This window comes from Pteronotus mesoamericanus, unplaced genomic scaffold, assembly GCF_021234165.1.
Source record: "Pteronotus mesoamericanus isolate MK-2021 breed Mesoamerican mustached bat unplaced genomic scaffold, CSHL_Meso_final contig_52, whole genome shotgun sequence".
Taxonomy (NCBI): Eukaryota; Metazoa; Chordata; class Mammalia; order Chiroptera; family Mormoopidae; genus Pteronotus; species Pteronotus mesoamericanus.
Genome location: NW_026555189.1, coordinates 438,967 through 451,183, shown reverse-complemented (window position 1 = coordinate 451,183; position 12,217 = coordinate 438,967). Strand labels below are relative to the sequence as shown.

At 48.9% G+C, this 12,217-nt stretch overlaps 1 protein-coding gene across 1 annotated transcript in view; it reads right to left on the bottom strand.

Moving 5' to 3' along the window:
- Positions 1 to 12,217, bottom strand: part of MBTPS1 (membrane bound transcription factor peptidase, site 1) — a 52,798-nt gene that overhangs the window by 3,375 nt on the left and 37,206 nt on the right. The window contains exons 14-21 of the mRNA XM_054579122.1: positions 11,958 to 12,130; positions 10,430 to 10,545; positions 9,719 to 9,875; positions 8,833 to 8,957; positions 8,095 to 8,172; positions 5,557 to 5,697; positions 3,536 to 3,667; positions 2,008 to 2,134 (exon numbers count right to left, since the gene is read on the bottom strand). Coding sequence (XP_054435097.1) covers positions 2,008 to 2,134; positions 3,536 to 3,667; positions 5,557 to 5,697; positions 8,095 to 8,172; positions 8,833 to 8,957; positions 9,719 to 9,875; positions 10,430 to 10,545; positions 11,958 to 12,130 — 1,049 coding nt within the window. The remainder of the gene's footprint in view (positions 1 to 2,007; positions 2,135 to 3,535; positions 3,668 to 5,556; positions 5,698 to 8,094; positions 8,173 to 8,832; positions 8,958 to 9,718; positions 9,876 to 10,429; positions 10,546 to 11,957; positions 12,131 to 12,217) is intronic.

The window sequence follows — 12,217 nt, the reverse complement described above, 5'->3', positions numbered from 1 at the left end:
AGTCTGAAAATTAAACTCACAATATTAAATTATAGAACCAATGACATTTTAGCTTTATGACTCTGTAGCTGAATATACATGGGGCCCTATTTTAATTCTACTAGGTGATACCTGTTCTGGAATTGACTTACCTGGGGATGGCATTTTCTAGTTAGGCACCTGTGGTAACAGCACACCACGCGATCATTAGAGGATGTCTCAAGGTGCTGATGGAAGGAGAGGGGGGAGCCTCGCCCGGTGGGGTGACACTCCTGCAGCTGCGCTAAGGACCCTGATGCTCAACAAGGACACCAGGGAAACGAGCCTGTGTTCAGCGACCGACCAGAGATTGGCACTCGGCGCTGATGGACACCCCAGCCCTTCAAGGGCCGCCGGTGGCTGTCTGACACTGTCCCAGAGCTCTTCAGAGATTCAGAATGTAGACCTAGGTCTAGGTCTCTGGGGACTGAGAATAACACTTGACAAGGTGTAAAACATGAGATAAAGGTGAAGCCTGGTGGTGTATAAGGAAGGAATTCCTGAGCGCGACAGTGAAAATCAAATTCTAGGAGCTGCAATTTATCAGCATGTCGGCATTTGATGGATTATCTGATGTGGACGGGTGGAGACCAAGGATGCTGTTATCAAGTCCTCAGCATCCTGAAAGCACCATGGAAAGTAACTGGGTTTCGGAAACTTTAGCCAACAACAACTACCCAAAGAGAATGAACTGCTGATCATGGCTGGAATTAAAGTCTGGTTTGAATGCTAGGATAATGGTGGGTTATAAATAGACGACATGTAAAAATGGAATCTTATCAGAAATTTTTAAATGATAGGATGTTAACTGGAATGGAAAAGTACTCAGTAATCAAAGTTTCAAGGAAACTGCTGATGAGAAGACAATGTGATGATGCTACAATTCCCCTGTTTTCTATTAAAGCATTTTCTAAACAAGGACATATGGTCCGTGAGCGGCGCACTCAGTGCTTCTGTTCATGACAACGGCAGAGTAGAGGCGGCGCTGGGGTCCCCGCACAGGCATCCTCCCCTTGGTAGCTCGCAGCAAAGACGATGGTCCTCTGTCCCCCACCACATGCCCACTAGCCACACCAACACCAGTATACACGGGGACCCAAGCAAAGGGGGCAGTCCAGTGGGGGAGGAGAGAGGAGCCCCCCGGGGAAGAGCCTGCTGCCTGCAGGCCGTTGGGGAGCGCCAGCTGCCAGTGCGCACGCTGTGCCGCCTGTGCGGGGAAGACGGATTCTCGCAGCGCCCCTCAAAGGAAGGGGAGTGGGAGGCCTACCCCACCGCTGTGCCTGGGACATGGGCCCCACTGCTCCGGGCCAGGACTCCCAGTCAGGAAAAGCACCCATTCTCCTTGACAAAGCGGAATACTTTCCATCGATAAACTGTGGTTTTCGAAAAGAAATGAAGCAAACTAGAAGATCAAGTTCCACAGTGAGATAGAGAAGCCATAGGTCAACAACGTCTGGGCACCACATAGGGAAGTGCCCTGACCACAACCCTGTCGTGGGAGGAAGCTGCTTTCCCAGGCACGGCACCCAGCGCGGGGCAGGGGGCACAGGCACACGTTCGGGCCAGTCTGGACCAGCTCTACCGCGAGCAGTCCCAGCCCCTTGGGCATGACGGAAGAAAGGACCCGTCCGTATTTCAGGATCAGCATGGCAAACAGGGGGCACTCAAACCCTGAACCCCACTCCCAAGGAGTCAGAGCTTCTGTTCAAGTGACATCACTACCAGATCACAGCTTTTTAAGCAAGAACAGACTGAAACCTAAAAATGCTTATTATCCAAAGCACATCTTTATGCAGAATACCACCAGACAGCATGATTCTAAAGGTCAATATGGGGGCTCACTAATTTAAATCACCACCACAAAGTGACAAGCTAGAAGACTCAATTATTTAATAATAATGCCAGTAAAATTCCATTCTCTTATTTAAAAAAAAAGTAATGAATCATAAATCCTGCAGAAGGAGTGCAAAAGCACAGAAAGGCACTAACCTGGGAGCCGTCTCATTTAAAGGCTGTGGCTTGGCCCACGACAAGTGCGGACAGGCCGGCAGAGCCCGAGGCTCCGGGCCTCCCAAACGGGCCTCCAGGACCTTGGAATAGCGGTGCAGGTGGTTCCCTGGGCGGAGGCAGCGCCGACAGCAGGCAGAGGTCAGTGTTGGGGAGATGCAAGGGGAAAATAAAGCGCCATGAGTTCATCTGCCCGCTTTCCCGCCAACAGGCCCACGGCACGCGCTGTCGGCCCGTCCTCCGGATGCTTGGGAGCGAGGCCTGGCTGGTGAGCCGTGACGTGTGCTCACTGCTGCAAGGGAGTGGGCAGCACAGCACCGCTTCTGAAGCGGCCATGCGGCACACAGGGCAGCAGCGGGGCCACCCCGACGGACTGCCATGACACGCACTGGGCTACCCTTGAGGACTCTAACCTACTGAGATGCTTCACAGAAAAAATCTTTCTCTTTTGAAGTATTTAATTCTCAGGTCAAAAAACAAAACAAAACAAAAAACCCCCCTGCATTTTCAAACTTCAAAAGTTGTTTTCTTAGATCTAGGCTGTCCAATACTATAGCCACCAGCCCATATATGGCTACTAAGCAGCAGAAACAGGGTGTCGCATGTCTAAGTAATAATATCATCGTATACTAGGCTAAAGTATTTTATTAAAGTGAGTTTCACCTGTTTCCTTTTACCTTTTTAATGTAGCCACTGGGAAATTGAGCATTAGGTCTGCGTGTGGCTCACACCACACTCCTTACGCTCCTGAGGACCGTGCTGCGAGGACCACAATGCCGGGACGTGAGAGCACGCAGGCCAGCCGCCCAGCGGGCAAGGCTGCAGGTCCCCACGTCCCCTTCTCTTCAGGCCCCACTGCAGAACCACCCGGTGCGTCGGCCATTTATGATATTTTGCCATGTATAATGAACACTTTTTTGTCCCAATTTTTGAGGGAGAAAAATGATGCACATTATACATGGGTAAAATGATTACATACCATGGGCATAATAATCCTGTGTATAATGTGCACAAAAACATGGGTGTGCATTATACACGGAAAAATACGGTACTTAACTTCCCTCAGCTCCTGTTTCCTCACTGGTGAACTGGAAAGAATACTCTGTTTCCACAGAGTTCTGGGAGGACCTAGTGAGAGACTCTGTGTAAAACAGCCCTGGCCCGCTGCCTAGTACCTAGTGAGAGCTCAAAAATGTTGGCTGTTCCTCCCAAAGACCCCCAGGAGCCAGGGCCTTCATCTGTGAGCGGGACAAGAATCAGCAACTCCGAGTGGTATGAGGACACTGGAGTGAGCATGGGGAAGCACGTGGCACTCAGGCCCTTGGTACACGCCCACTGCTCTCGGGAGAGCGGCCTGTCTGCACTTAGAGCCGCAGGCCCTGCTCGGCCTGCAGTCCTTCAGGAAAACCTCCCGTGGCTCCACAGGCCGGCTCCGTTTTCCGGCAGGCACGCTGTTTCCCGAGCCAGGCTTCCCCCAGGGCCCCCGCCGAGCGCCTGTGGGCCCACCCACCTTCCATCCTCTCTGGAGTGGCCAAGCCTGCCCCGCTGGGAGGGCGCTGCCGGTGCCCGGAATGACTGAGGCTGGGAGGGGTCACCCCGTATGATGTGTACTGAAGGAGCGCATCCAGGAGCCAAAAGCAGTCTGCGGGTTCAACAAGCATGTTGCTTAAGAATTGAATCTTTTACAGGAACTTCTACAGGAAAACAAAAGTTAGCTCCCAAAGTCGGGGGTGGGGAGGCGGGGGTGGTGGGAGGTGAGAAGATTAGATTTAAAAAACCCCTATTCTTGAGAAACGGGCATTATCCACAGTCAGCGCCAGCTACAGAGAACAGCAAGAAACATGACCAGGCTGTAGGCTTCACCCCCAGAACCAGGGCTCAGCCAGGGCGGTGACGCTGGGCACCGGCTGGACAAGCTGCTGTAGCACCGCGGGGCTCGGGGCCCCTCACGATGAGGACGGGGTCCAGCCTGCTCAGAGATGGCGAGACCGCGTAACTCCCACGGAGGGAAGAGTCGGGGCTCCAGGCAAGGGGGGAGGAGAAAGGGGTGCCAGCGCTTCTGTCAATGCCCACGGATGTCCTGGGGGAAGGATCCTGATTTATAGAGTGAGGGCAGAGCCAGGACCACAGTGTGCGCTCCACAGAGGGCGGGTTCAAAGTCCGCACAAGTGCAGTCTAGAGCTTGGGCTGCCCTCTGAGTTGGTGGGCCCCAACCACCGAGTCTGAAAGCAGAAAGCGCTCTACAACTCTGGGAGACACCGCATGGGGGTCTAGGTGCGAGGCTGTGATCACAGCTCCTGTCACCAAGCCACAAGGTGGACCCCTTCTATCAAGAGACAGCTGCTGCCCCGTCCTTAATCCCGGGGTCACTACTTCCACACCGTTTCTCCCCGTCACGGCTACTCCCGGTCCCCTCAACACCAGCCTGGACCGGACGAGACTCCCGAGGGAGGACACCGCCCGAGGAGACACCTGTCGCACTGAAGAGCACTTCTGGTGGAGAGCACAGGGCCCCAAAGGTCTTCTACGCTGTCGTCCAACGTCCGACGTGTAAGGACCACAAAAGTCCTCTCGGGCATTTTAAATTTTAATAGAAAGTCTTACCAGAAGATCTCAGGTCTTAAAAAAAAAACACCTCTGAAAATAAAACATTAACCTTCTTTCAACTGTGACTTTAACCTTCACTTCTGATTTTTAAAAAGATCAATCCGATGCTAAGGATGCACATAAAACACTGGGAATTTAGTCAACTTCAAGTCAGAGGAGAAGTGCACCACACAACGGCCAATCCGTGCTCTCGTGGCCTCGCTCCTTCCAGCTCGGCCTGTCCGCCGCTCGCCAGTGTGAGGGTGTAACTCCGTACCCTCCCCCGGCCCAGTTCTGCAGGGAGTTAAAGGACTGGGTTTTAGTCCTGGTTTTGTCATCATCTGACCAGGCAAAAAGATGAACGCTTTCACCATTCCATTTCCTCCTCAAGAAGAGAAACATAAACTGTGCCCAAATTTGGAGGCTGCATCAAGAGATGCTGAAAAAGGAGGGGTGCTAAGGATGAGTTGCCCTCACTGGTGAAGGCTCCTAACAGCCAAGACGCCCTCTTCCGGAGAGCCGAGTGCTGGCCCTCCAGGGAACAGTGGGTCCAACCCAAGAGGGGCACCCGCATGGCAGTGCCAGTGACGGACAGACCCAGAGGGGCAGCGGGCCGGGCAGGTCGGGGAAAGCAGCCATGGGTCTCTCCCCTGAAACACAGTGGTCCTGTCCCCAGGACAATGGACATGGCGGGGAAGGCAGTGGAGGCGGTCACAGGTTTCACTTTGCTCATTAACTGCATCCAGACTTACACAGCTATCAAAACATTCCAAGCAATTAAAGCAGCAGGGACTGCCCCAGCCACACCTGGCTCTCATGAGCAGGTTTCTGTTAATCGATCAGCAACTCATGGGCACCTTTTCAGGGACAAGGGGGAGAAAGGATTCGATGTCAAAGTCACAAAGCACAATCTACTTTTCAGCCGCCTCAGCAGTTCTCACTCACCCTTCTGTCGGTGACTGTCATCCAAGCAATTCGAGTCTCCGTACAACACAATGCGGCCTCCGCCCTCAGCTGGAATCTGATAAAGTCCCAAAATGGGGACATTCTCAACAACTGCTGTTTCTTGCTTTAAAACCTCCAATCCTGAAACAACATAACAAAAACAGTGAAAATTTCTGTCGAGGAATGAATTATCTCCCACAGTTGCCACTTAACGTGACAAGTGACAAAGAAATCATAGCAAAATCCACACTCCAATCATAGCAGTGCAAACTTTTAATAGAAAAAACAATGTCTTATGTGCTATTAATTTGGGTTTTAGCAAAATTCACTTATATGTGTGTATACATGTATTTCCACATCCAACCTCTTTCATTTTCACTTAAAATTGTGGTAACGGTATTTACAATTTTAAAGGTTTTGCTTTTCCCCTTTTATATTAAAAACACAAACTTTCATCCCTCTTATGCCAAAAGGCTTATGTCCTTGGACGTCATCCACTAGGGTCAGCTGGCCAGGCAGCTCTTGCTAAACACACAGGTACATCTATAGAGAGTCACACATACTCATATCCAGCTTCGTGTCTTATTATTCAAAGCTAGGACAAACAACTAATTTTTTAAAATATATGCCCACATATTTTAAATTTAGATTTAAGATATGTGTCATATTAATCTCACAACTACAAATGTTCTGAAGCAGAGCCTTCTTATCTGCACCCAAACAGATGGCACAACTTCCAATGTTTAGTGAATCAAGATGTCGAAAATGCATACATGCCGAAGGCAGCACCTGCCAGCGACATCGTCATAGAACCTGAGAGTCTCTGCCCCTGAGGCAAACACATTCCTGGCACTAGGCAACGCACATCTTCGTCAGAGCCCAGTACTTAGCATGTGGATAACATCTAAAATGTCTGTGGCCATTAAGATGCAGCACGTCCTGCTCTCTGTGTTTAATTCCATTTGGAACTGAGTGGAAGAAAACGCAAGATGTTCCTGGTGGCGGCGGGGGGGGGGGGGGGCTGCGCAGTGGAACAGATGACACGGGGAGGCACACACAGCTTCGTGGTTTCACGCAGTTTTGTTGCTGACAGTAAGATCTTCTGTGATCCAGCATAACCCAGATTTTCAAATTCCTCCTGTGCCCAAAATATTATTCAACTTAAAGCCTATGTGCAGATAAAAATCCCCTTAAAAAGGATTTCAAGGTAATTTTTATTTTCAAGCTAGCAGAACCCCAAAATAAAGTATGTACCCCTAAGTCCGCTTTTGATTCCTCTCCCAATGAAACAAGGCACTACCAACTGGCTGCAAGACCCCTGCCGTCACCCCTGTTTAGCCCCTACCAGAAATGACACTGCCCTGAGAGAAACTGATTTCCGAAAGAATCACTAACCTTCAGTAAACTGTGCCATGACTGGGAAAACATGATTATGTATGTGCTTAAAGTGAAAATACCCCTTCCACATAATACACAAATACATTCTACCTCGCAGCTGCAAATAGATGAGGAACGCTTCCTGCCTACTTGCCATTTTCAACTAATGAAATTGTCCCTAATTTCCAATGACAGAAAACGGCACACTTTACAATGGAGGGGCCCTCCACTGTGAAATTTTTAAAAAACGCCAACGTGCACAAGGAAATGAATACTGCTTGTAAATTCCCATAAGCCTGCCCTGCAGGGCAGGGAGCAGCCTCCCAACTCCTGGCAAGGGTGGGAGAGGCAACTCCCCGCTCTCCAGTGCGGGGCTGCAGGACGGCTGCCCAACATCGCGGCAGGTGGGTGGCTCCCCGCCCCCGGGGCGTGGGGGCTGCTCTGGCTCTGCCCTGCTCCCCAGGTTTGCTCAGGGCACTCGGCAGTGTCCCAGACTCTAATGGGAGGGGAACTGAAGCATTTGCTTTCTTGGGTGATGCCTGGCTACCGTTAAAGAAACACAACTGAAAAGGAAGACCTTTCTTTCCTTCAAATTCTTCAGGGAATTTTAAGAGAGGACCCTGTAATTGATATTCTTTACCTTTTCTACCGTTAAGAACATCGACACATGGTCAACGTTCTTCTAAATTTTAGAAATCTGGCAATCATGGAAGAAGAATTTACAAATAGTAGCAAAAATTTTAAGCAGCTTTAAAGGTAGTTTTAAAAAATATCTACATATATTCAACAGCCCCTCTCCTGTAGGAAATTTGATTTACTTTGCCATGGTCAATATACACATATATTCAAATTATCAGCAAGAGGCTGTCTAAATCTATCTTTGCATCTCTCAGAGCTACTACCCAGAAGTCTTGACTAAAGTAGGTACCATACAAATGGTATTGCAATAAATTATAAAAACAAAACAACAATGTTAATGGGTATGGGGATTCTTTTTTGAGGTGATGAAAATGTTCTGGAAGTAGATAGTGGTGATGAATGCACAAATGTGTGAATACAATAAAAATCACTGAATTGTACACTTCAAAAGGGTGAATCATATGCAATAAAACTGTTATTAGAAAGAAGAAAACCAAAGAGCACATGAATAGCATTCCTTACCTTGGTCTTTAAAAGTCTGTGTTATCACTATGCCATCTTCTGGAAATTTAGCAATGCTGCACCCTGACGCATAATACACTAGAAAACAGTTATGAGACCACAGAAACAGAACATTTTATCAACAGCTACTCATTTAATTAAAATGCATTCTTTAAACATTACATTTTCTAAAACTGTTTTCAATCTTAGGAGAGGAGCTCCTGTTATTGCCTGGTCACACTTAAACTACAAGGAATGACCTCAAAATTGAAGTTAAAAAATACCACTAATATAAAGTTTCTGGACAGGTTTCAGAAGTCAGAGCAGCCACAGACTTTAGACAGCTAAGGCAGGACGAGCAGAATCAGTAACAACAGCGCTCAAGACATTGTTCTGGAGACTAGCTCCCACAACTAATTTGGGAAAATTTCTTAAATGAGATTTGCAAAGTTACTGCATGAGCAGAATTACATAAATAATCAGGACCTATGAGGTATTCCCTGTTTGGGAAAATACAGGATACAGAACACCATATAGGTGGCACTAAAACTAGGTACAGTTGCATAAAATATTTTCATGTAAAAAATCTGGATAAGAGTGTTTAACACCCAGCTTTCCAGATGTTCCCTATGCAGGTACTGAGCCACTCTCTCCGCACAGCGTAGCTGCTTCAGGAAGCACACCACTCCTTCTCTCTCTCTGAAATGCAGACTCTCCTGGAATAATGTGCCCTATTAAAACACAAGCACAAAACCTTACTGTCATGGCTTGCCAAGGTAAAATCCCCTTCGTATAGGCCATCGCTGAACGCCATGTTCCAGACAGAGAGAAGTTCATTCAGAGCTGGGATGTTGGCCCCCCCGGTGTCTGGCATCCACCACTGCCTGTTGGAGGTGACAAGGAGGCACAAAGAAGGAAAGAACTGAAACATTCCACGCACACTTGCTCTCTTCATGACGAAGCTACCCCTCCTCTGCCAGAATCCAGTCCAGCCACACTAAGGTTTCAGATGAAACTAAATGCCTGGATTTGAGCAATACTATGACATTAATGCTTCAGCCAGTACGTAGAGTAAACCAAAGTAAATTTATTTCATAAAACGCACCCTACATGACATGAATACACTGCACATTAATCCTAGGTCTAGAGAGGGTCAGTGAAGAAAAGGAGGTAAGGAAGAAGCTTATAAAGTCTATCACAGACTCTAAAGAAAAAATGTAAACTCTATTACAAAGATATTTACAATGCATTGGAAGTCCTTGATTGATAACTAATTTACTAGATTTCTTTAAATAACAGGTCCTTTGGTGCTTTTAAATGTGTATAGATTCAGTAATAGAGCAATAGAAGAATGGGGAAGGACTAAACAGAAATTTAAAGCTCAAGTATCTACAATCAGGAAGGAAAGACAATGAAGCCTTTAATTTAATACCTGGAATCAATGAGCATTTTACTGACTTTACAAGTGGCTTTCAAGGACATCTCTACTTCATGAAGAGAAAGCTTTCTCTGCCCAAGCATCAGAACCTGCCTGACAGCTGAAAAGACCTCCAACGGGTCAGACAGGCACTGTAAGTATTTGCTAGGGAGAACTTAACCTCCCAAAAGTCAGATTTCTTATTCAAACACCAACTCATATCAGTACCTCGTGTTTTCATCGTAAAATTTGACTTTTCTCATAACAGACGTGTTGTACCAATCACTGAAGACGATGAGTGAAAGGCCATTGTCCACATCCCGCCGCAGTTTGGCGACCTCCTCGGGGAAGTACTCCTCCTCACTGTCCACCATGAGCAAAGTTCCTGAGGGACAAAGGACCAAACTCTGAGAAATTGCACCTCTGGACGACAGGATGTCTCTGTTTCAGAAACACAGTATTTTACTGGCATCCACACCTCAAGTTGCTGGCTTCTAACATTTTGGACTGTGGCCCTGACCCTCTCTAGAAGAGGGTAAGGAAGAAAGGGTCGGGGCCCTGCGGTCCACAGACGCCAGCTGGCTGTGGCCTTCTGTTTCATCTGTGAAGCCCCACACAGATATATTTCACTTACTGGAGAAGCACAACATGGAGCCAGGGCTTCTTTTCACTAAAATAAATAGATTTTTAAACTGTGCAAATGTCTCTGTCCCCAGACATTCTGACAGTGCCGTGTTTCAGCTGAACGTTACCACCATCACCACCAAGCAGGAACACGCGCCAGTCCACCTGGCGCCTTATTCTGGCCTCCACTGGACCCAGGAAACCCCACAAGTGCCCTTTGCTGGCTCTCATTTAAACTGTGATTCACCTTCCAAACTTTTCACAACTCCCAACAGAGAGGAGAGAACACCTGGCTAGCACCTCGCTGCTGCTCACCATACTGATTAGCATCAAAGCATGTGAAGGGGGAGCCGAGGACTTCGACAAAGTAGCCCATGCTTCTCAAGTGTTGGTACATGTCCCTGAAGTTCGTGTGGATGTGGTCACCGTTCCTGGAAAACAGCAAGACCCGGGATTAAGATGATCCATCTCCACCCGTAACAAAGGCGATCTAGCCATCGAGGTACGTCCTGAAGCCCGGCTGTGTCTGCGGGAGCAGAGCCCCATCCCCAGCAGAGGCCGGGGGGGTCCGGCCACTGGCGCAGCTGCCCTCAGTCACACTCTCAGGCCAGCGGGGCTGGCGTATGAAATGAGTAATAGGAAATCATGCTCATGGAACAGGCAAAAAGGGATAAAATGAGAAGGAGAAATGGCCAAAGACATGCACTGAGGCATCACTTTAGCGGCGGCATACATGTAAATGGTTGGCAACCACCAGCATTTAGCAAATTCAGTGTGGGAATGCAGACCTGCTGGACCCAGCCACACGGGGCAAGTGAACTCAGACGATGACAAATAGTTAACCTTATTTCACCGCTACTAATCACCCTTCCATCCCTTCTCCTCCTCAATGCGCTCGAGTTCCTGCGGGGCACCGTATGTCAGCCGCCTACCCGAAAGCCCGAGGAACCCCCGGGGTCCTTCTATCTGCGGCCCCCGCTCACAGCCCGTCTCAGTCTGCCTCCTCAGAGGGCTGAACCCATGCGCTCCCCTCCGGACCCACGGCCATTACCCTGTCCGGCAACTTCTCCCCACTTCTTGTCTACCTGCCTCTGGTCTGACCCCTCCAAACTGTCTTCCAGGGACACCTCTGTAAAGAGCAGAACTGACCTCGTAAGTGTCCTGCTCACATCTTTCAACCATTGTTGCTCACCATTTTCAGGGTCAAGTCCAAACACCTTTACTTACACTAGGGCAGAAATGAATTCAGCATATGGGCAGAGATCAGCCTGCTTGCCCTGGAAGGGCAGCGAGGGGACAGGGCCTGGGGGCTTGAGGAGGACCGCCAGGAAGTCTGGCGCATGAAGTCTGGAGAGGCAGCCACTGGAGTTTAAGGCAAATTGTGATGGAATCTGTTTTTAGGTGACCAGAGACGCTGCATGGAATGGGATTTAAGGGAGTGAGAGTGGCAGCAGCCACTGGTCAGGAGGCGACTAATGCCATCTGGGCAAGAGATGATGGCCTGAACGAGTGGGAGGAGAGGTGGTGGCCAGAAAGGGCAGGAACTGGGACATGCTCTGGAGGGGGGACTAACAGGATTTGTTGTATGATTCAACGGGAGAAGTCAGGGACAGAGGACAATTAAGGATGAGTTCAAGGCTTCCCACTGCACGACTGTGCAAGTCTGAAGGGAGAAGCACAGGGGGCCGTTAGAGCATGACAAGGACCTGCAAAGTCTGGGCGTTGCGGAAGTCAGGCTCACTCAGGAGCCGCGTCTGCTCCCCACAGGGACAGAGTCCCCTGGTCCTGCTGTGGAAGGACTGGGAGGGGCGGGTGATGAGCGTCACAGCTGATGGCTGCTTACCAGTCTAAGGGGTCATTCTTCATCCTCAGATTATCCCTGGGGAAGTAGCCGGGTGGATAGCGGAGGTTGTGGTACTGGTCCCAAAGAATTCTCTTGCTTCGAGGAGGAGCAGGAATTATCTTCACCTTTATTGGGAGCTTCACTGTGGAAGTCTGTTCTGCACCATTTTTTGACTGAAAAAAATAAAAGAAACCTGAGTGCCCCTTTTGCTCTGAAGGTTTGGGGGTTTATTTAAAAAGTCAATTCTATTTATCAATTTA